The following is a 24,968-nucleotide window of genomic DNA, read 5'->3' as shown; positions in this document are numbered from 1 at the left end:
TGTCATTCCACCAAGATGAAGAATGAAAACAAAGAAAGAAACAAATGGACACACAGATGATAATTAAGCATGCACTAATCACCATGGCAACCAATGTTACAATATGGAGTTAACAGTGAAACAGAGAGGGTTTACATACTTAATCTAAAAAGTAATGTTACAATTTCATATCCCACATAAAAATGACATCATATCAAGGTTACCAACTAACAAACTAGATGAACCTAATTCAGAATGTTTGGAGGTTTTGAGGTGTGTTTGTTTTACATCTGTTTTCTGCTGCCACCAGGTGGTCTTAAACAAACTCTCATTAACATCACTGAATTAGTTTGACCAACAAATATTTCTATACACAAACCATGCTGTCATACACAAATTAGGGAATTGAAAAACGGACAAACTTTTGTGTAACATATATTTGCACACCAAACTCTAGAATATATCTGCATTAAAGTTTACATTGCATGCAGCCAACTTGCAACTAAAATACAAGGTTTTACAGACAACATCATGACAGCTTCAAACATTTCAGGCGACATTTGTTTTGGGTACATTTTCTTTAAATTTGTTTTCTTAACCACCTTAAATTAAAGCAAAACAAAATAATTTAATTCAATTTTGAGATTCACCAACGCATAAGGGTTGTAAATATGATACTTGTTCGATTAAGAAAAGAGGTAGAATGAATAAATATTTTTTTAATATTATGGGAGATTTGATTTGTTAATGAGTAGTTAACTTTTCCAATTAAAGAATAAGTTTTCTTTGAAGCACCAAATTAGGAAAATGAGTTATTATTCTTACCCAGATGGAGGAAGGGAAGCCACATACGCTGGGGTCTGAGGTGCCTGGTGGAGATTCTTCTGCTGACTCACACTGATGGGTTTTTCCCGGTCAAAGGTCGAGTCTGAGGCCTGGCGGTTCAGAGGTCGCTGGTGACTCTGCCACTTTTCCATCTGTACTGAGTTGCTTTCATGCTCGTAGGTGTGAGGAGGCGTCATGGGGCCATGAGTTGTAGGAGCGTCAGGTGACTTGATGTTTGAGAGTTGACTGATAGACTTCTCTAGGTCAGTGAGTTGTGGGCGAGTTAAGGACCCATTTGCTGTACTATTCAAACCTACAGAGATTACACACAAAGAGGTTTTATTACAAATACTATCACCAATGACAGTAAAACACTGTATACTTGGTTCTTTCCCGAGTCCTGTGAAATAGTCAACAGGCATATTACTCCTCAGCCGTTATCCTTACATCAATGTGTGTAACTGTATACTCGGTACTTTGGTGAACATACGTCAATTACTTGGTAGCAAGTCATGTATTTCAAGTCAGAAATGAGTGTTAGTGGATGGAGGTAACCCTTGAATAAATGGTTTGACAAAGTCTTATATATACAAAGAGAATGAAGCAATTTTAAAGTGGGGAGAAGATGCAATGAAGCAAAGCTATAGTTACCAGAGGAATCTGTCCTTGAAGGTGTGCCATAAGACGGGCTCTGATGAGAGGTATTAATAAATAAAGGACTTGATTGCTCTTCCTTTTGTCTCTTCTCCTGAAGCTTTCTCTGTTTCTGCTCCAGCCAGGTCAGGTTGTCCGTTGGTATCTCATCCCTGGGAGCGCTCATGATCTGGGACTGGTACATCGGTTCAGGCACCCTGTCAGACTGAGGAGAGACTACTTGTCTTGGTTCAGGCGCTCTGTCAGACTGAGTGAAGACCTCTCGTCTTGGTTCAGGAACCCTGTCAGGCTGAGTGAAGACCTCTCGTCTTGGTTCAGGAACCCTAGGGAGTTCCCTTCTAGGTGTTTGAAAGGTGGGATTCTCGACAGCACCTTCTCTTTCACGCTTCTCTTTAAGTTTCTGTTGCTGCTTCTGAAGCCATGTCATTGCATCGTCACTGACTTCTGAGGATGTCCTGTTGCTAGACAGTACCTGAGATGAATCAGGCTGGTCTGATTGATTGCGGAGATACTCCTCAGGTAAGGGAGGTACTGGTGGACCTCGAGGAGGCGTTTGATCTTCCTTGTAGATGAACACAATTTGTTCCTTCTTTGCCCGTAAAGGCTGAGGTTCCCAAACCGGTGAAGGTTGGTTTGAGCCTAATGGGTACGCATACTGATTAACATTATTCAAATGTGACACATCTGGGTTCCTTTGAGGTGTACTTGATTGGGAGACCCGATCTCTGTCCTTAGTTGCTGCATAGGTCGGGTTGTCATGGTTCTGTGGAGTTCTGAGTTTATCCAAATCTGGCATTTTCATACTCTCAACAGGCTCCACATGGCTGAAAGCTATTTGCTCTACGATGGGTGGCTGATTGGGCTGGCTGGCCTCAGGATTCAGAGCCATACTCCTGATTGGGACAGCATCAGTGATTTCAGCGTATGGATTCTCAAGATCTAACGCACTCCGAGGCTGAGGGTAATAAATCTTTGGAGTTGGTGATCGTTGAGATTCCATTGGAGGAAGCTGCGACATCTGGGCTTGGATGTCAACAATCTTTCTCTTTTCCACCACCTGGTGAGAATAAATATTGTCGTAAATTATGCAGTATTTAAAAATGAACAAAAGGCAGTGTTAGAAAGGATCAAATGAGTCATATACAACAAGAAACCTGGGTTGAGGTTTTGGCTAGTGCATAGTTAATTATTTTTGTATATATTTTTTTTTAAACAGTCTTTAAATTAAAAAGATAGGAGGTTGTATCTCTTAACTAGTATGACTTGAGATGTAATATTAAACGATTATTTACCTCATCCCTTGGTCTCTGACTATCAGAGCTGGGATTGACAGGTGCGTTATCTCCAATACCTCTAAGCAGATCATCCAGGTCTCGTCTCTCCTTGTAATTCATCATCCTCTTCTGCTGAGGGGTAGAGGGGGTCTCTGGTGTAGACTTTGGTCCATTCATTAACTCAGTGGGTCTCTGGAGTGGGGACTGGTTAATAGGCTGAGTTAATGATGGAGACTGAGGTTGCAATGGGCTGGGTGGATCACTAGTTGGAGTACGGGGACTAGGTGTTCGCTGCCTACTGGTCTGGTACCCCGGATCCTTCTGAGCATTCATCTTAGCACGCAATACAGCCATCTGAGTAGTCTGCATGGGGCTGCGAGGACCCATCTCATAGTCAACTGAACCAGGTATGATTGGTTTCAGTTGATTAGATGTGGGTGATGTAGGTGCTGAGGGGTGGTAGGGGAAGAATGGGTTCTCTTGGCGAATGGGACTAGGCGTTTTCTGAACCTCAGCATACAAGCTGCCATCTGGAGCAGAGCTGTGTGGGATATTGTTGTTCATGTTGATGGACAAGTCAAGAATCTCTGGAGAGTAGTCTGTGAAAAATACACAACAACAAAAATACGTTCATCAATGACAACTTCTACAGCCCTTATAAATCAATTTAGAAGAACTTTGGGAGATGACTCATAAGTGTAAGCCTTGATCAAAAATGCATCTCTGTGGAGCATTTTTTGTTCTTTCCTTTGTCCCTAAACTTAAAGTTTTTCCATAGTTTTCACACACAAGTTTCCTTTTGGAGCACTCTATTCTTAAGAATTCCCCTATTCTTAAGAATTCCATTTTTGTTTCCGGTTATCGTTTGGTTTCTTAATCTTCTTAAGGTACCGGAAACTGAGAGCAGAGGCATTCATAACAAAACCTCAAACTTTTCCAGATAGACAAGGCCCTATTCGCAATCAGCCTACCTCCGCCATCGATTGTGGTGTCAAAGTTCTCGTAAGAATCCCATCGGATGAGCGGATCATCAGAGTTATCCACAGGGAAGTTACTCCCAGGTACGTAGTCACTCCCATGGAGTCTGTCTGGTGTCTGAGAGAAGACAAACTCCACTTTGGTGAACTCTGGAAACCGGGCATCTGTCAGTACAATATAGAACAGAATGCAAGTGAGTTTGTAAACATGGTTGAAATATAATGAAGCAAGTGATGATTATACAATAATTTTCTATACAGCATTTGTCAGCCGCCACTCCGTTAAAATGCATTCAAAGAAACCAATCATGAAGAAACAATATTTTCAATTGATGAGAAATGCAAGCATGAACAAGTGTGGTTTCAATAAGCCATTTGTGAGTTAGGTTTGAATAATGTCTGGTACAGTGACTTGCTTAGTCACAATGTACCGCTAAACATTTGAATTCCTCAGACTATTTAGAAGCAGTTGATATGTCAAATGGTTCGGGGCAAGCCTTTGTATAGCAACCTCCAGATGAGCAAACCTTGGTACCGTTGTGCCATACACATCCATTCAGAATTGTGTATGGGTGTTCACCGTCTCTTACGTAACTACGCAAAAGCTTGCCCCTATGTGACATAGCAACTGTCTCGATAGTCTCAGGAATTCAAATTAAAGAGGTAACTTGTGATCAAGTACCAGACAATATCCAAACCTAACACGCAAATGGCTTATTGCTGATGGAAAAGAGTCAAGTTGAGTTTTTTTAGATCAAAGTTAACAAGAAACATAACAACCCACCAGTGCAAGCATCATCTAGATCCGTCTTCTGGTATACAAGACGACACTCCATGATGGCCGTTGTGTGAAACTGACATCGGAAAATCACATCTCGCGTTGTTGCTCTGAACTTCTTGTGGTAGCACTTAATCAAGATGTCTCCCCTAATGGGCAACGCCTGATCCAATGTGATTGCGAATCGACTGGTACCCTCTGGTACTGAACTGTTGATGGAAGTATTGAAAGAAGGACACCAATGTAACAGATGCTGAAAAAATATCTTGTTTTCTTGTAAAATGGATTATACTTTTACTGATAGAATAGCTACAGCTCGGACTATGGCTAAAGCAAGGACTAGATAAACAAAATGCTCGGCACAATACACCACAACATCTCACCATTACAATTAAAGCAAAAGCCACAGGCAAAGCTTACATACAAAACTAAGGATTGTTGATAACTTCGTAACTCTAAGTAAAAATGTACCTCATGAATGTTTGCATGTATTTATGTTGAATAAACTTCTCAGTATTCTATGTGAGCACTCTAACTTTACTTACAATACTGGAGACGTGTAGATAGGCTGCATCCCCTGATAAACCCTCAGAAAAGGTCGACAACCTGAGAGAGAAAAACAACAACAATTTTATCAAAATTTGCTAATTAATTGCAGACAGAATTGGCTTAACATAAAAATTACCAGTCAAAGTATCATGCAATACTAATTACTTGTGACTTGTTCCCTGCTCATTTGTGCATATAACTTACACATAAATCAGCAGGGAACCAGTACCAATGAGGATTGGCGCCCTTTACCCACCTCCATTGACGTCATAATTAGGAACTCCATGTATGAGTACATGATGTAGGAACAGAGGTGCACTGTTGACCTGTATTGACCTCATCAGTAGACCAGTGAAGTAGTTGACGTAACGATGTTGAGATGGATGCATGGCTGATTCAGTCTTGGCTTCTAAGAAACGTTTCATGGCGTACCTGTCCATTGTCGTCTCAGAACTGAATATTTAAAATTGGGTTTGGGTAATATTGTAAAATCTTATAAGAAAAGCAACAAACTGTAATGTGGGATTTGAGGCATTGCATGGTGAGGTAGGAATATATATTTGGTTTGCGGTAATACCATGTGTGTATATCTACTTGCCAGGTAGAGTTTGTTCTTTGGAGAACTGTCATGCTATATATTCTACTACAGCCGAGTAGATTTATCGGATATTCCGAAGACTTCTCAGTTCTGAAAAGAACTGTCCTGCTTTTGAACTACCTCCTGGACGGAACGTAGAAAGTTTGCTGGGACTTCTACTTTAGCTAATAGGATTGTTATAAACTGCACTACCATGGAGTGAACTGGGTTGTAATACAGGTATTGACAGATTATTTGGTAGTGAAGACACCTTAAGTGAGGTAGTACCTCTTGTTACTTACTTCGAGGTGATGTTGATGTAATTCATGTAGGCCAAGACGATCATACCAATGGGACCTCTCCCTCCCTACAGAGACAAAGATTATCACAACTTATCAATCCAAGAAACCATACCAACCTCTACACTACTGCCACAGGCTTTAAACAAAAGATTCAATCCAACTCAATCTAAAGAATAATCCAGCCGAAAAGAGTCCGCTAGAGTTTATGACTGAGCGGTTGATAATGAGGCAATTTACAGTCAACCGGTCCAAGCCAATCTTAAAGAAGGCAAACATGTACATTCAAATGTTCACATAATCCAAAATTCTTCAATCTGACAAGGCCTCGACGAAAGAGAGTTTTTCGGTTTTTGTTTTACTTTTGGTTGGGTTTGGATTTTTTTTCTTTTTTTGGGGGGGGGGGGTGGAGCAGGCAGGGAGGTTTTTGTTTTACTTTTGGTTGGGTTTGGATTTTTTTTTGGGGGGGGGGGAGTGGAGGGGGGTGGGGCAGGGAGGGAGTGGGAACGAGTATGCTAGCCTATATATATGTACCTTGCAATGCAGTACAACCACATGTTGTGATTCTGCCTTCAGCCATGTCTCTATGTGTTTACAGATACTACACAGCTTCTCCAAGGGTGGAGCCAGATGGTCAGGCCAGCCAAGATCATACACCTACAATGTACATCAACAACAAAACACAATCATAAAAAATTCTTTTGTTTGATTTTATCTGCTAACGTTGGCTCAGCACTAAAATAAATTATTCAGCATTACGCTCTAGCAGGCAGCTGTTGAATTTATTTAAAATGTTAGTCTCTTTTATAAACAGATAACTACAACAAAATTTGATGGCCCAAAAACTTTCAATCTACAAAGTCCTGTGTGATTTTGGGCCTTGATTTTCACCTTCTTTTTGATGCGAAAATGAAAATGGAGCCTGGAGCCTGGAGATCTCACCCCAGGTGAAGGAGAAACCCTCGGGTTTCCAACCAACAAATATCAGGTGCATTTCAATAATTGCAAGATGAGATTGAAGCTACAGCTTATTTGACATCATAAGCTGACGCTAAATGAACTTTCTTGTGGTAATTCACACTGCTAGTGGTGTACCTAATACACTTAGCTGGAGAGACATCTGTATAGGCAGATGTTAGGTTCAAATGCTATGCAAGTAAATGAAGGCCTCCAAGAGAGGCAACGACATTCAACACCTCATCAAAATATACATCCCCAGACATGACAACCTCATTTCAAAATGGTTCAATAAGTATTCACAAGCTCCCTCGATGAAAGCTCTCACCATGAGAATATTCCTGCTTAAAGTGCTCTCAGCAATGATTTTTATAAAAATAATATGTACAAATAAATACTAAATTAAAAGTGGGCAACTTCTAAATGAAAAAGCATGTTATAGTTCATCTTCTAGTGATGCCTAGATCTCACTGCTGAAATTGAAAACAAATATATTGAGAATAAACTCCAGGTTCAGAGTCCCAAAAGAGAGCATCACACAGCTGTGAAAGTTTTATGTCAATGTTAATTCCAAAACTTTGATGTTTTGATTACATTATTACATTGCAGTCATGTTGTGTTATCTTTAGTTCAAGTCAATTTGACCAAACAGAGACTGGAAGCAAATGGTGTGGCCCTTTAAATCATCTAAACAAGTATCAATACAGAGTAAATGAGGCCCAACACTGAGGGTATAACTAACCTGGGAATTCAGCTTATTAAGGTCATGACGTTTCTGAGAGAGGTTGAAGATGACATAATTATCTTGATGTTTACTCTTGAGCATCCGTACTACATCCTTGAGGTTGCTACGGTACTGGGCCTCTAAGCCTCCGGATGGGAAGGACACACCTAATATAATAAAACATTGATTGACATCAATAACTGACATTCAATATGTTAATCACATCATACAATCAAACTCTAGACATTTCATCAAAGAAACAATGGACATGTCTTAGTGAAAGCAACAACTAAATATTCTCTGTTCTTGGGGATTGGCTAGCTTGGTAAGTGATTTAAAAAAATACATTTTTAAAACTTGAAATGGAGCAAGGGCAGAAAAACAAATCAATTAAAGATTTCTTTTTAAATAATAAATGTATTTACCAATGAGTCTTTCTGTGATGTAGTCAACATCCAGGTCAAAGGAGTACTTGATATTGCTCTCCCCTCCTCTGAAACAAAAACAACAGTAGGATTTAGTCATAAGTCTTCAGCAGGAACACGCCTGTTTAAGAAGCCTTCAGTTGGTCTGGAATAAAGTTATGGTGGTTCACAACACAGTGATAGACAAGGGCCCACATTCATGGCTCTGCTTACCATGAGCACAGAATCGGCGCTTACAAAAGCAGGGAATTCAGTGTTTATGCCAAGCGTAGCCCACGGGCTAGCAGAAAAATTTTGGCTTCTGCGCATGTGTACTCCACATTACTAGGCATTCTACGCTTACAAGGCTAGCGCAGAAATTTGGTGCTAGCACGTAAAGCGGTGAATCGTGATTGTAAGGGCAGAATTTGGCGGTAAGCAGAGCCATGAAATTGGGCCCGGGTTGGTTTGGGTTATTACCTGGACATCGATGAGATTTCTGCATGGACGTGAGCTGTCATCTTGTTCTGATTACTATCAATGGAAACTCTTTTCTGCAAACACAGAAGATGTTAGCGTAAAAATTGTGAATCAAATTAAAATTCATGACGGGCCTGAACAGAGCCTGGGATTTTGTGGCAGAGCATGGAAAGAAAGATACATGAGAAGAAGAAGGATCACACCATCAATGACTGGAGAGGCTTAGGGTTTGCCAAACTCTGAGAAGGAAATAAAATAAAAAGCAAGGAAGGTGAAAGAGCTAGTCATACAATCACCAGTCAGTACTGCCTCAATGTCCCCCAAAGCAGTTTGTTACAAGGAGATGTAGATAGATAACATCAATATTTCAACCTGAAATGTCCCTTGAAAAGAACAACTAGTGTACATGTACTTGCCAATTATAAACATCAAACCAAACGATTCTTTGGCATAGTTGTCATTAAGTAAGAATAAAGAACTAAAAATAACATGAAATAAAATACAAGACATTAAGTTATTACTTACCAAGTTCAGTTGAGGTTTTTGGGCTTGTGGTTGGCTGAGGCTATTACTGTGCTGTAAGGAACAAAAGTAAAATATACCCATAATATAAAGTAATATTTTAAACAGCGTAGAGGCACTAGAGTCACAAGTTAATTGAGAATATCAATTAATATTTAGTTTTGTTTGGCTTTAATGCTGTTACAGAAACAATGTACCAGGGGCTGTTCTCCTCAAAGTTTTCCGCCATGAATAGTTGCTATGCAAACATCTTGTTAAGAGACATTTTCCAATTCATAGCTCCTAGGAATGATAAAGGGGCCCAGACTTGAATTAGAGGGACATGTCTAACAACTCAAGGTTTACTGGAATTCCACTTTAGTTCACTGACACATCTGGGCAGGTAAAACAGAAACTAAACTCTGAACATGTTTTCCCCATCAAGATGCCATGACTAATCATCCGCAGAGTCTTCCAAGAACATTCATGTAGGTAAAGTCATAAGCTACTTGAGAATTTCAGTTATTCAACAATCAAGTGACTAAACCAGTAGATATGCAAACTTTGGTCTACAGCACTATTTGTTTGATTACAAATTAGTAATAAGTTCTGCAAGCAAGGACATATTATCAGTTTACAATACTAGTTAAGATTTCCAGGGCCCAATTTCACTTAGCTGCTTTAAAGCAGAACATCTTTACAAATGGAAGTTTCCTCAGGCATCAAGAAAAAAACTAAAGATGAAAACAACTCAGATTGAACAAGATTGTAAATATTCCCTACTGGTGATTCAAGTGGCACTTAATTAAATTTGTGATATTTATATATATTATATAAAAAAACAAAAACAAAAACAAAAAAACAGTTTGTGGATTTGAAAGTATAATGCTGCCTTTTAGTTCAGACCAACATGTCTTCTTTCTCTACATCCTGCATCCCAACATTGCATCCTGCATCCCAACATTGTGGCAGTCTGGTTATCTCTGGAATTCCACAAGTCACTGATGCATCCCCAAAAGTACATCCATAGCAAGGGTGAAAAGAAACCAGAAACAACTCTTGACATGTTTCTCCAAACCAATGATCCTCAACAACTTTACTACGAGGAGGAGGAGAGGAAGTCATATCTCACTCGCTCAAGAAAATAAAGAAGACAGAAATAAGGGAGAAGATAAATCATGTGGTCCATCTTGAGTGCCGACAGAACATAACAACTCCTGATGATGATAAAGCCCAACATAAAACTGGGAGTTATCAGCGCAATAAAAACGGGATTCAGAGAGACTTGACTGTGATATATCTTTTGTAACTCTTGAGGTTCTGGTATCTGATTGCCTTCAGGGTAAGATGCTCAGGTTATCCATCTTGCAGTGTTTATCAGACATGATACAGCTCAACCAGACATGATACAGCTCAACAAGATCTGATGAAAGGTTCCTCAATGTCTGATTTGGTCATTACTGAGAAATGCAAACCCTAAACCAAGTTAATAAATAAGACAAACATTGTTGTTTTGAATGATTCACTGTTAATCAATGATGTCTGAGGATTACTCATTCTGCCGCATCCATTTCAATCATGTAAGATGAGATGGATGCGATCTTAGAGTGAACATCCTAAAGGTACCAATGATGTACCTTTTCTTGATTCAAGGTAAAGAAGATGCTGCAGGTTACCATTGCATCTACCTTATCTCCATTGCATCTACCTTATCTCCATTATCTCCATCTACCTTATCTCCATTTCTTATCACTACCAATGCACCTAGGTAGTAGTACCTTATCTTGATTCAGTAGGGGTAGAGACAACAAAACACAGTCTCACATCATTACCAATGCATCTACCTTATCTTGTAAGTTATGTCTTTATAATGTATCTCTGGCTTTGTATTTAAAACACAACATCTTAATGCCAATGAGATGCAGCTTTCTTGCCAAGGCAGAATGTCGACCTTTAAAGAGAAAAAAACTCCCAATGAAAACAAACGTTCACACCCCCTTGAAAACAAAATTGTCCGAATATCAAGTGATACCGAGTTCTAATTGGGGAGAAAGCCTCCAGCATCTTTCTTAATAAACATTCATTTCTTAATCATTTTCATCTTGTTTTGCTAGTTGGTGTAGGATCAGAGTTAAGGCGCCGTTAAGTCACGTCTTTTCAAAGTCATCTCTAGAGGATGACAGAGTGAGGTCATTTCAGGTTGCTCTGGTATTGCAACACATCAGTACGTGACAACATCCAACAAGAATGATTGCTTTGATGACATCCATGACTTGGATCCTCGGGAGTCAGCCATGTTTTAATTAAAGACACCCTCCCTACAGGAATGGTGGGGTGGGAGTGCACATGCACTATTCCAGTCGTCTAGTTTACAGGGAAAAATAACACGAAACTAACAATAAACCGCTTTTATGAAAAACCTCCTTCTGATATCACATGTACACATTTTTTGATCTATTAAAAGTTATGGTGAATTAGTTAAGATATTATCAAAGCATAGAGCAAGGACCAGATTAAAGCCGTGCCACAATGTTTGAAAACTTCTTCAGTGAACCAGTCAGAATGCATCCGTTTTACACAAAATCACGTCTTTAAACAGAGAGGAAAATGTAGTCAGTGACAGAAGTAGAGTTCCTGGGAACCCAATAGAAGGAGAGTCAGTACAGTTCAATGGCAAAAGGTGTCAATAGAGCTGTGAATAATTACCAAGAGAAAATCACAACCAGTGGCTTTTTATAGGCCTACACTGTCAAGGCATATTTATTTACAAGGACATTTTGAACTTAAATCTTTATACTTGTGTTTGCCAGCTATGGAATATCTTGCATAAGATCTCTGAATATTGCAAGAGAAAGGCTTCATGAATGAAACCATCTGCCTCTAGGAGTCACATGACTTAGGACTCTTGCAAATTAAAATGGACATTTCCAGGTATAAACAGCAGCTGCAGATAGTGAGAGGAGGGCAGTATTCCACCCAGTCAATAACAGTCAACCAGTCACTACTCCCAGCCAGTCCGTATAATAAAGGCCAACCAGCAGGGGAGAATCAAGGACTTTCCTTCCCTTCAGTGGCATACCTTTCTTTTTGACAACAACACCCATGAGGGAAAGAACGTGCTGGTATGCTTCATACCAAACAGTTAAGGGGTGCAGTGACCTTATTCTCTCAACTTCATCCATTTTTTTCGCCAAAAGTGGCGTTCAATAATCTTTCTGATAAGCTATTCATTTATACAAATCTTAATCTGTTTAGATATGTTAAAGCCACCTGACAGAATAAATCAGGGCAACAAAACACGATAAAAGAGTTCCACTTTTGGTTTAATAGAAAGTTGGTCAGCCATGAAACGATTCCTTCACAAAGTAGGGTAAAGTTATAGACTCATAAAATAGAATTACAAGTAGTTCAACCATTGTGATCACTGTTAGATAATATTAAGCTAGAAGTCTGACAAAATCAACATTTTATAGATCACCTGCACACGAGCAAACTATTGAAAGAACTAACTAATTAGCCTAAATGTATGCATCGATATTATTAGCAAAGATTTGATCTATTTAGGGCTCTAATGTGGTCTAAAATAGTTCAGATATATGTGCCCTAGTTCACAATACTGTTTGTAACCCCAAAAATTGGCTCAAGCCAAACAAATCTTGCCCAGAAGAAAACAGGTTACCACCCAAAACACAATGTAATGAATATTGTTTGTAACTGGTTCCCTGATAACTTTTGCCTAGTGAGATTTGGTCCTGGTCTAAAAAAAATGTTGAGAGCTTAACTCCAAGTGTAGGACCTGTACCCATTAGAGCCATAACATACTGAGCAATCACAATCACATAGAGTCCATCGGATTTGTCTTTACCAAACACAAACTTGAGATTTAAAACAAGTTCAAGGGAAAGAAGAAATATTTTGAAATACATACCTGAGCATTATTCACAGAAGATTTACATTCTGTTGTGACCTATAACAAACAAACAAAAAAAGAAAAAATATATATATTATTTACAAAAGTTAACAAATAAACGTCTTAATTATCAACAGTCACCAGGGATTGTCCACCTGCAATGAAAAGTTCACCTTACATTATCAGATAACTCAAGTTAATTTGGTCCCACACCTTCAATTCCAGGGAGCCTTAAAGCAGTATGAAGAAGCTAGAAAAGATCTTGCAGTAGTGGCCTTAGGAGCAGATACAGTGAAGTAATGAGAAGAAATTACAAACGATACTACATGGACAACAAGAACTGTGAATACTGAGTACTGCAGATTCCTTCATTCTGAATATAGCATCTGGCTGAGTGACACTACTCTCTCCATGCTGTCAGCAACCACAGGGGCATGTCAACCGATACCAACAACATATCTTCCACAATAGAGTTATGCAGGACACTAGGAGGCAAAACTGGCACGCGTCATCAATTTCTTGATGGATCTTGTAGGAGTGAATCGGGCAGGCAGGCGTCTGCCACTGCCAGTCAAAAGTGAAAAAGGGTCACCAAAATCTAATGTCACAAAAGCATGTGTGAAGAAACCTCTTGAAGTTTTGGTACTGTAAACATACTTAAATGAACTAGAAATCCAAAATTGTTGGTGTTTAAAATACAATTATCTAAAAGACAGCTGTCCATGCAGATTTTCAACCTAGGGGCCAGTATGCCACTATTCCATATATTAAACTGTGCAGCTATTGTCAGTTGATTACTTTATCAAGATGCAACAACTAAATAAAGACTAATCCGGCCTCTTTTCAGTTCTGTCCGCCAGCAACTTCCCAAACTGTGAAGAATTCTTCCAGGCAATTTACTTTGATCTTTCCTCATTCTAAAAAAATCCAAAGCCATATGATAACTCAACATTTAAATTCTCTATTTTAGTTTGAAGGGAGGGGGGGGGGGGGGTGATTTATCAAAGCATCCTCACTGTCACACAGACTCCAGCACCATATCCAGATTTGATTTTGAAAGTCCTACATGTTTCTTTGGCAGAGGAATACATTCATCCTAATAGACTTTGTAACATGACCTCAAGACCATACAATGTTTCCAGAGACTCATGACTTCTGGCATCTCATCTCTGACTCTATATGCAATGTCACACAAAACCCGGATATGGAAAGGTCTGTTTTCTTGCAAAGTTACAGAGCACGTATCTTGTCTTAGAACTACCTTGGGTTTGTTACTTAAGTTTTCGTAAAACAGTCAGCATAAATTTGTCCTTCTTCACTTCCAACCAGATGTTTGAGGTCATGCATTTTGGCTTCATTCTATTTGACTTCATTGCCCAATAAAATTAAATGTTTTAAAAGGTGGAAACAAGAGATGTGACAAATCCTACAAGACAGGACCTGTGTTAATCTCCTCCAGCTAATGGCTAAGATATAAATCCGTTGCTGACTTATTTGTTTTGAGACTAATATGATCTCACATCACATTAATTATAAAACTAACCTATAAAATTATCATGCGTTGCACAAAACACAGGATTTAACAAGTTTGTTAAAGTTGCAGAGTGGGGCACCAAAGGTTGACACAAAACTGATGCTTGTATCAAGTGAGCTTGTTATTAAGCCATATCCAAATCAATTGGATGCAGTTATGGCTATGGCTACAGCACCAAATATACAAACAAGACTTGCAGCAATCCAAGCCACTCACAAAGCAATTAATTTTGACATTTCCCTACTTAGTTAAAGAGTTGTGTCTTTGAAAGTGATGAGGTACTCCAAACGCCCAAAACTTGTCATTTTAGGGTTGGGTTTTGTCCCTCCTTTACTCTCAGTTCATTCAGATAAATCAGATTTTTTTGAAATTAAGATTGACTCAAAATGTTCTGCAATGATTATCTTATAATAACTGGTCTTGAACCCTGCTTAAACCATTACTTTTATACATGTAGAACACAGCTGGGAGCAGTTCTCATTTTAACTGCTGCGTAAAAATTTAACAAAACGGGACAAAATGAATGAAGAAAACAACGTAAGTAAAACCGTTCAACCAGCAGTCAGTTTACTCACCTACTAAGTACAAATGACCATAGCAGAAAACACCTTCCAAGAATACAAATTCAGTCCAGCAACTCCAACAAATCAATCAGTCCCAAATAAGAAAAAACACAAAACCTGATGACACCGACTTTAAACAACAAACATCCACCAAACTACGATCAAGATAAGCGTCCAATCATTGACACAAGTGCAATGGGATGAGCATTTCTACCGCGTATATTCCTGACTGCTAGTTGGTATGCGTATATTCCTGACTGCTAGTTGGTATAGTACTAGCATGGAGCTATAAGAAAACACAACACTGGTATAAACTCAGGCACTAACTCAACTATACACACACACTGTTCAACAAGGCCAAGGGGCCCACAGTAAACATAGACAAATATGGAGTGTGCCCGCTATGCAGATTCTTTGCATGCTTGCTAACTTGGTGGACTTGGGCTTCGACAACGGGCCAAACGCATCATCAATTGCAAGCTATTGACAAATGAAACCGAGAAATATCCCTCATGACATTTGTAAGTCATTGAGATGTTTTTGTTTTTTGTTTTAAGAAGGGTTGTGAGACACTCCTTTTGGTTGGTTTTCTTCTTTGGTCGTTGTTGTCTGCAACAATGTCATTTTGGAATGGTGGATTGTTTCAAATAACTGCTGGATGATTCTAAAACAAACGCAGTGGTGCGAGGAACACAATTTAATTTGCAAGATTCTTATGTATGCAAACTTACTGCTGGACTAATGGGGGAATGTGTTCAGTATTTTATTTTAATTTATTGATTTTGACAACCAAATCTCTTCACATACATGATTTAATACTTCTCACGTAGGGCCTAAATGTTAAGAAAGTCCAGAAAGACAAGAGATCCAAATATCATCATTTTGGAGGGGACCATTACTTACTCACACATTAATTTTCTTTCTGTTAAATCATGGTTGCAACAAATTAATTTCAAAATCTATTGTTTCTCCTTTTACACAAAGTATGGTCATTTTCCAAGAGTAGAGTAGTTTTGGCGCAAAACCAGAGTTGCAATTAACATAGACTTCCAAGAAAAGAAGTCATGACTCGCAAATGTCCATGATGTTTGTGCACGTTTAAAGTTTCATGTTGTCTTGGAAACAACAAACAAAACTAAGTAATAATCCATGCGCCAGAGCTGACCCTTTCATGTCATGACATACCATTGAATACTTGTCTGATTTTAAATCACTTTTACACAACCCTTTACTGGACATAAATCATCCAAACACCAAATGACCTCCAATGACCTCTCTGGGTTTATAGAGGAGTGAATTCCATGCCATTGATCTGATCCTTAAAGAGGTTGTCCTTAGATGAGGAAATATTAGCACGATATGAACACATTTACACAAAAAACAAATTCAAAATTGCAAATAACTCCTACATGCACGGTCTTTTTTGTTTTTACAATTAAACACAAAAAACTTCAAAAACTCTTTCTAGATGTTCAGTATGCATGTACAAAGTATTTTTAAGTAGGCTTTAGAGTACAATTATGCACAATGACTTTTGGGTGTCCATAGTTATTAAGTACGGAAGTACTTTTAAGGCAACAGTTGTTGTGCATATGTCACTATCAATGTGCATTATCACAAATGGCAGCTTACTGGCCCAACCTGTGACAATCCAATAAGCTGTGGTGATTTGAACAGAAATGTCTAATGTGTTCTAATGTGCAGTCGCGGAATTGAAAAATAACACTAATCATGATAAGAGTTCAACTCCAGGGTTCAATCCTCAATGCATCGACGTTATATTGTTTAACCATAGAGCAAGGACCAGACCCAACAGGTACACCTGCACTACAAAAGGTCATCTGGGGTCAACACATCTCTTGTTTTTGCCAATAACATTCAAGAGGCCAGGGTCTCTCAAGTTACACTGAAATGTATACACAGTGGTGTCAAAAATAAACAAAATGTGGGAATAAGGCACTAGGGTGTTGAGTGAGGGTAAAAGTTATCTGTTGTTTGTCTCTACATGAAGTCTGTTTAGTTCCCTTTGGTCTCTGTCATGTTAAATAATGTATGAGTGTTAATTACCACCCCCACTCTGCAGTGAGCAATCAGTACATGGAATCGTCCATCAAACTTTTTCATTAAACATTCTTGTCTCATCGGCTTCCTGAGATAAAATATCATATATCAAACCAGCAGAGATCTCAACCTAAGACCTGATGGTATCTTAAGAAATAAACACTGATAGTTGTTTTTTGACAGGAGAAATTACAAAATATGTTCTTGAAGCAATAACACATGATATTGAGGTCCTGACCTTTCAGGATGTGACTCTGTAAACAAGTCTTCAAATAACCAATCCAGTAGATACTATCTGGTCTTATTTTGCAATTCTTGAAGCATCTGCGTGTTTTTTTTAACAACACCTCTATTCTGACCCTCTACATGTAGGCCCCTATGAAGTTTTCAAGATGCAAACAAATCCAACAAAAAGTAATAAATAAATAAAGAGAAATGTCTGTGTATTTCCTGCATTTATAAATCTTTAGTTTTCATATAGGGTAGTCACTCCTATCTTTTTATTTTTCAAGAAAAGTATCAAGAGACAAAATGTATCTTCTCCTAGATGATGAAATGAACCTTCTCTCTACCACAAACTAATAATTGTACTTTTCCTTCAGGAAATACATCCATTTTCTACACAGTCACTGTGTATCTCCTTTTCAGAAACTAACCAAGTATTTCCACTGAGTACAATATGGATCTTTGGATCTTTGGTCTTATCTGGATCGGTAGTTTGGGTAAGAACGGGTCAAGTGTTTCAATCCAGATGTCTGCATACCAGACTAAAAATAGTGCAATACCAAATAGAGTGAGCCAATGTGTACAAAGTTTAAGGGGACGCGCAGTATCCCATTTTATTGTATTCAAGAATTCATTCACTTTCAATAACCACATCATACAATCAACCTATGACAATTTCACCCAAGACCAGTCACATTTGAGAGAAAACGGAGCAGAATGGTTTGTTTTGTCTCAAAGATTTATGAACATTCATAACAAATATGGGCACATTTGAATCAGGACAATTGAAGTAGGCAATGGTGAGTTTGGAGAACTTTAAAACACTACTTTCTCAAATATTGACAGAATTCAAATGGGAATCTTTCCCCAGAAGTATTGGCACTGATGTACACATTATCATCAGTGGGCATCCATATTGAAACCAGTCAAATATTATTTGATTACCAAGTCCAGTACTTCGTCTTTAACTCCAGGGCCAGGTATGCAGGAGTGTCATCTGTAAATATCAATAATTCATCAAATAAATCACCAGGGGAAAAATGAATTATGACAGGACAATGTGTTTGGGTTTTGGTTCACAAGATTTAACCTCCTTCAAAAAAACATGAGGAGCGTAGTCATCATATTCCATCAAAAACAGTTCTAACTAAAGGGACAGAAAATCAAGATGGCAACTCCATGAAATAGATACATTGTGCACTTCTTTAAAAACTAACAAAAATTTGTGGAAAACCACTCACTATTGCAAGCCTACAAAGTCACTATCCTTTTTTTACAATGCCAAAAAGTATCTTTAAAACAAGAGTACCTAACTATGAACCTGTGTTCATTAACATATCACGCAGAAGGTTTCAAATAACAATTTTGTTCCAGAAACTTGCCATTTTGTCTTATGACTGCCAAATACCCAGCAGGGGTCCAATTAGTGCCATTTATATCCTAGGTTTCAGGAACTTGGGTGGAATATGACACATAGAAAGTGAGACGGGCTCATAATTTGTGTATATAAGTTCTTCATGCCTTTGTTTTATTTTGGTGTTTTTTTGTAAGTCACAAAAGAAAAGGGATTTGACTATTGTTTATGCATTAATAATAAAACAGAGAGTACAATACCTGTATCATAGGTTAAGGTCACATGCACTTTCAATATCAGTTACCAACTCAATTATTTACAAAATAATAAATAGTTGTTTATAATTATGAAGAACCATGTGTGCCATTGTTTGATATAATGAGCACTCAATGGTATCTTTGTGGGACTTGGTCTAAATGTATGGAAGATGAACATATGGTTGAGTTACTGGTTTAACAGTGTCATCAGTCAATACTGGCCGCAATATTATCATCAAAACATACATGAACATGTAGAAGTGAAGAAAACCAAGAACTATCTGATAAAGTCACCAAGGTTTTTTTTTTAAACAAACTCTAGACAATGATACCGAGGGAAATATATTTAAATAAAAAACTCACCAATCAGGGACAGTTCTGTCAAGATATGCTCTAAGAAACGGTTCAATTCCTAAATGCCAATTTCAGTCAACTTTTCCCAACTTGATTCTTCTGATGAGATGTCCTGAATGGAAGCCAAGTCACTCAGCCTGATGCAGAACCTCTTTGTCATGATTGTTTGTCAACACGGCGTCACCTTGACAGTGACACTCTTCTTGTTGACTTCACATTATGAATGACTAACTTAAGGTTGCTATTGTTTATAACTCAAGGACAACTATCTAAGATAGTGTATCCTCCCAAGATGTTTACACAGTACCCAACAGATAAAGATGCTGGTTGCCCAATCACCAGATTCTCTATTCCTTCATGGTACATTATACATGACAAACAAAAGTGTACATCGTCATTGTTTACAACTCAGGGCCAACTCTTTCCAAGATTGACATCATCTTGGCTCCATCTCAAACACCTGGATGTTATATTTGAGAACTGTTTCAGTTTTGTTCCACTTGATTCAGTGAAACTTGTTGATTGAAATGGACATATTTTGAAGGACTATTACTTTTCCCACAAATAAAGTAGTTTCAATGATTGAAAAACACCTCAATGATTAACCTTTTCACAAGTCTGTTTTATCTTTGCTTTCCGAGAAAAATCTGTGTCGTTTGCCAAGATAAAAGAAGTACAGTGTTCCCCTTTATACTGGATCAAATGGAGTGGAATAGATCCCTTAACTGGATCATACATGGATTGTTTGCCTGACCTCACCTGAGGTCATCCTAATTTAATGTACCATTCTGATTCATCAAATTTCCAGCGCCTATCATTTTGAGAAATGAGTCTTTGAGTTGGCCATCGTTATCAATTGTTGAAATGTCAAGGTTGTCAGCTGTCAGGATTATCTATGCTGATCCGCAGGGCCGACTGTCTGCCCAGCACAACAATTCAAATCTCTTTTATTTAATTAAAATGGTTTTATAGGAAAGAGGAAAATGATTCAAGTTGATTTTGTGAGGATGTACTTGGTTCAGACTTTAAAAGAAATCAAGGTTCTCAAGAATGGTACAAATCTATTAATTTTTTTAACAGAAGACAAATTCTAAATAACACAAATCCAGATTCTGTTCGACAGTTGATCGAGAATAACACATTCAACCTGTTCTTTTGCAAATTTATTTAGGCCTTTAATGCCCCCAAAATAATAATAAAAAAGTCTATGACAAAGCAACTATGGTTATGTGTTTTGCTTTAAGGACATAAGTGTCATGACTGGGTCACATCCTTCGAGGCGCGGATGAAAAAGAGAATATTTGTTAAAGCCGATATTTATTTATTGAATAGAGTAAGTTATAACAAACTTATTACTCTTATCAAACTATCACTCTGCATGTGCTTTTGAAGAAGCATGGTGGAAGAATAAAGTTTACAGACTTCGATATGAGGCATCAAGAAATTCAACTAACAGTATGATTGGTTAAAGGAAATACAGAAGCAATTAATATGAAAACGACAACAAAAAAAGTAATTAGTAAAATACCAAATAAACAAATTAAATAAAAATGTACTTCTTCAAACTTACTTAAAATAAAACTAACTCAACTCATTCAAAGCAGTATAGTTATAACAACATATGCCTTTACATCAGATATACAACCGCAGTTTGTCAAGAAAACAACAAACTTGTATTCTTCAACTTCACAGCTGAGAAATACAAAACAAGAAAAACAGCAAATCACTTGATAAGCTGCATATAATGTCTGACTTTAGTGACAATTACACTAAGTATTGGAATACTTACCTGCTGTGTACAACACTAACACCACCAGAAAGCAAACTTAACACCAACTCCAATGACGTCCAGAATGACAACTGTAAAACGGGACTACTCTCTCTTGAAACTATCTACAAATGTCCACAAGTTGACAACAGAAAGTCGTAACGTCTAGACTTACAGAGCCAGGGTCATGAAGTAGACCACAACTAATATCATCATCTTGGGCATCAACACACTCTCACTCAGGTCCAGAGGAGTTACCACCAACAACTATTTTATGGATGTCTTGAAGAAAACAAATTCGGCTCTCAAAGTCTACTTGATGACAAAATGGATACTTTGCCAGCACTGGACAAGAAATGCTCCCAGAAGAAGATGAATGAATAGTTGTGGAGTTAATCAGCATTCAATCACTAAAGCAATCCCCCTCTCCCGATCTAATGGTTGATCAGAAAATGGAATAGGCCAATAATGTATTGCACAGGGGATTTAACTGAGGTTTCAATTTAGACTCTTCCATTAATCACTATGGGTGTCAACAAATCAGGACGGGTAGCTTTAGATGATATTTATAAAGGTATAGTAATGAGGTAGATTGCTTTTTAAAAAATACAGCCATAACTGGCACATGGAAGTGACATATTCTAATCATTTGGATTCATTAAAACCTAAGCAATGTCCCCCTTTTCACATCATCCCCTCAGACAACATAAACACAAGACATAACCCCTAAGGTCAGTGGCTCATACCTAGCATTACTGACATATTCCTCCTTGGTATCATCAGCATTATGATGCACCATAGCACACTATAGCACACCATACCACTGTGTACTGAAATGTCTTAATTGTTAAATAGACCATTAAAACCATGTTGACTGGTTAATTACTGTTGATACTGGGCCAGAAATGTCATTACCTTCTCAATGAATAATAAAAATGTTATACAGAAATTAATTACACCATCATTGGCACTTCCAGCTCCAAAGAGCTAGCCAAATTAACCTAAATTGTGTTAAGGAATTCTCATTTAAGATCATGCAGCTTTCCAAAACTTATTTTGTCAAACAAGAAAAACTTGCTAAAAACATTTCCTGTGGGCTACTCATACAATTAAGTGCATCGCATTTGGTATTTCTTCACGATAACAACATGATTGGAACATTTACAACAAGTCCACATGTACTTGTACATGTGGACTTTGTATATGGACATGTGAAATAGATGGTTGGACTTGGACTGGAGTAGAAAATGGATACTGTATTACAGTAATATTCTTGGGTATTTGGGTATTAGTATCTTACACACTATGAGATAGCAACTAGCAATCTATCTACATACACCAAGGGATTACTTTCCACAGCCTACGGGTGCAATCATTAGACTTTTCTCATCTCCAACATAACCCGCTTACGGCAATTAAAGGGCAGCTTCCACACGTTGGCAATATCAAGCATAACAATCATATCCCCTTCTGAATTTATGGCCCTTTTAAAAAATCCTGACTTAGGCTTCATGGCTTTTCAAAGACCTCTAGCGAAAATGCATGTTTTCAAAACTGCTGACGGTGCCCAAGCCACAGCCTCAATGAAGTTTCGAAAAAGGCAATAAGACTACAACAAATTTAGTAGGAGGTTCATTGATGGATTGGTTGAGTTTATTATTGCAATAATTATGGAAATATAGGAATTTAAATTGTTTTCTGAACAGTTTGAATGACTACTATTAATACATCACAGATCATGTATGGCAAATCAGTCTGGACCCTTTCTTAATGATGTGAATCATAAGTCATAATGGCATAACCCTAACCCTAATCATCAACAAGATGATTTCCACCAGAATTTGTTTGTTGCCTTTTTCCCAATACATACATTGACCCTTCTGTGATCTGTGACACCATAGAGCTAGGACTAGCTCTGATGACACAGACAGCGTCAGGAGTGGTGGGGGGGGGGGGCTTCTAAGGTACTGTGTAGAGCAGATTGGTGCCCTTGCAGGCCGCTAATTGGTCTTAATTACAAAGCTTTCTAAGAAAGGTCACAGCTTCTCTCTAGAACGTGACAAAGGTCAACCAGTTGGGCGTCTTCTTCAATGGGAGCCATTCTGTCACATGACTAAGATAATGTATCATCATAAAGCAACATCGGTATGACACATCATCTTAAAAATGAGAACCCAACACGCAACATGTATTTTTCTCATCAGTTGTTCCTTCTACAACCAATGTTCCGTCTCATGAGTAATTGGAGTACATCGTACAAAATGACAACTCTGCCTACATTTCTTATTGTTATAGCACACAGTCAAGTTTGATTGGTCGAGAACCAATCACATGACGTGCAACAAAAACGCATGTTCTATGGCTGCACAGCGCGGCGGGTAACATGAGTTTTGTTAACCGGTGTACATTACCTTGATCATATCCACCGTTGGTTGATTTCCAGTGCTGAGTACGAAACGGCCGCGGGTTTGAGGGAACAGCGAAGAATGGTTTCTTATTTGAACAACTGTTTGTCTGTTATTTAACTGTGCATACTCGCGTAAATAATGTTTGAAGATGACAACAGAACTTTGAGAAAAGGTATAATCATGTTACCAATACAATTGTTGCTCACTGAGATTGGGGTCCATGGGTTTTGTACACCCTTAGGGGAATACGGTATCCTTGGCTTCGCCTCCGGAGCCATTTTCCCCCTTGGGTGTACAAAATGCCATGTATAATGTATAGGTGGACCTTGTTGTGGCTGTGAGAAGTTGCACATGGATGACAGATCACTGAGTAATTATAACATCATTTGGCAGACTCTGTAATTAATATCTGAGAGATGGTCTATTCATACTTGACTCATGATATCTTCCACATGGTTCAGGGCAGAGATTGATGACTTCAACTGATGAGTTCTTACTGCATCATTCCAGCTGGTGTTTAAAGAATCCATGATAACATGACACAGCTCCCTCAACCTCTTGCCGGCAACTCTCTGACAACACCAAAATACTGTCTTGTGCAAAGGTTTTCTCCATAGTTTAGAAATGGAGTCACAAACACAAACAGATTTTAGCAAGAAAAGTAGTTTCAAATAATGAGCTAGAAAAGCCATTGGGTAACTTGATGAATCTTCAAAACCCAACCCCAATGCCCCCCAAAAAGTGTTCATAAAACTTTTATAAAATCCAACATGACCCATGTTAGTCCACCTTGTTGTGCTGTTGTGACTCTCTTTTAATGCCTAGTCTTATCATAGTCCATGGCGACTAGGCTGAGAAGAGAGTGTCCATGGCGACTAGGCTGAGAAGAGAGTAACATCACAACAAGGTGGACTAGACTCTTGAGAACCATTCAAGGAGACTGCAGCACACTTTGCAGCGAGATTAATCATATATTTAATAGATTAAAAGATTAACATACCTTGTACTGACATTTCCGATGACAGGCAAACTTGCAAGCTGTTCAATAAGAAGACAAAAAAATGTTACATTTTTTTTCCTACAGAGGAAACATACAACATTGGTAAACTCATAAAATGATTGGCCTATTTTGGTTGGATAGATTACGTTCTTTTGGGAACGTGTCTCTCTATATTATTTTCTACTACCGTTGAGTAGATTTGGGATTCGGGAAAGTTCTCTACTGCCGCAGAGTAGATTTTTAAACTTTGAGAGATTTTTCAGATGCTGAAAACACTGTCCTACTTATTAACTACTGGGTGGACGATAGGAAATCAGCCAGGACTACTACTTTTGCTTAGTGAATCGAGGGGACTTCTCGTTATTAAATTCAATACCGCAGAGTGAGTATCTTAATTGGTCTCAACGTTTTGACTAGCTTGCTCTAGTCATTGTCAGGAGACATGTCAAGATATGGTGTGGGCATTGCTCTATGATCTTACTGCAACTATGGGTCTAACTGGGGAACCCAACACCCAAAATGAGAAAACCAAGATTGATCATGTGATGACATCATG

At 38.3% G+C, this 24,968-nt stretch overlaps 1 protein-coding gene across 7 annotated transcripts in view; it reads right to left on the bottom strand.

The window, feature by feature from the left end:
- The window catches only part of LOC139939402 (tensin-3-like), a 70,981-nt gene that overhangs the window by 14,653 nt on the left and 31,360 nt on the right, over positions 1-24,968 (bottom strand). For 5 of the 7 annotated variants that reach the window (XM_071935243.1, XM_071935244.1, XM_071935248.1 and 2 more), the window contains exons 3-17: positions 24,413-24,450; positions 12,907-12,945; positions 9,003-9,053; positions 8,478-8,551; positions 8,019-8,086; positions 7,612-7,760; positions 6,447-6,569; positions 5,916-5,980; positions 5,293-5,489; positions 5,033-5,093; positions 4,494-4,696; positions 3,704-3,874; positions 2,751-3,331; positions 1,456-2,515; positions 805-1,117 (exon numbers count right to left, since the gene is read on the bottom strand). In XM_071935243.1, the coding sequence (XP_071791344.1) occupies positions 805-1,117; positions 1,456-2,515; positions 2,751-3,331; positions 3,704-3,874; positions 4,494-4,696; positions 5,033-5,093; positions 5,293-5,489; positions 5,916-5,980; positions 6,447-6,569; positions 7,612-7,760; positions 8,019-8,086; positions 8,478-8,551; positions 9,003-9,053; positions 12,907-12,945; positions 24,413-24,450 (3,193 nt within the window). Of the gene's footprint in view, positions 1-804; positions 1,118-1,455; positions 2,516-2,750; positions 3,332-3,703; positions 3,875-4,493; positions 4,697-5,032; positions 5,094-5,292; positions 5,490-5,915; positions 5,981-6,446; positions 6,570-7,611; positions 7,761-8,018; positions 8,087-8,477; positions 8,552-9,002; positions 9,054-12,906; positions 12,946-14,997; positions 15,144-21,025; positions 21,510-24,412; positions 24,451-24,968 lie in introns of those variants that run through there. The other 2 variants (XM_071935246.1, XM_071935247.1) reach the window with 2 other exon arrangements.

This window comes from Asterias amurensis, chromosome 7, assembly GCF_032118995.1.
Source record: "Asterias amurensis chromosome 7, ASM3211899v1".
Taxonomy (NCBI): Eukaryota; Metazoa; Echinodermata; class Asteroidea; order Forcipulatida; family Asteriidae; genus Asterias; species Asterias amurensis.
Note: the sequence above shows the minus strand (reverse complement) of the source record. Positions and strands in the feature narration are given on the sequence as shown.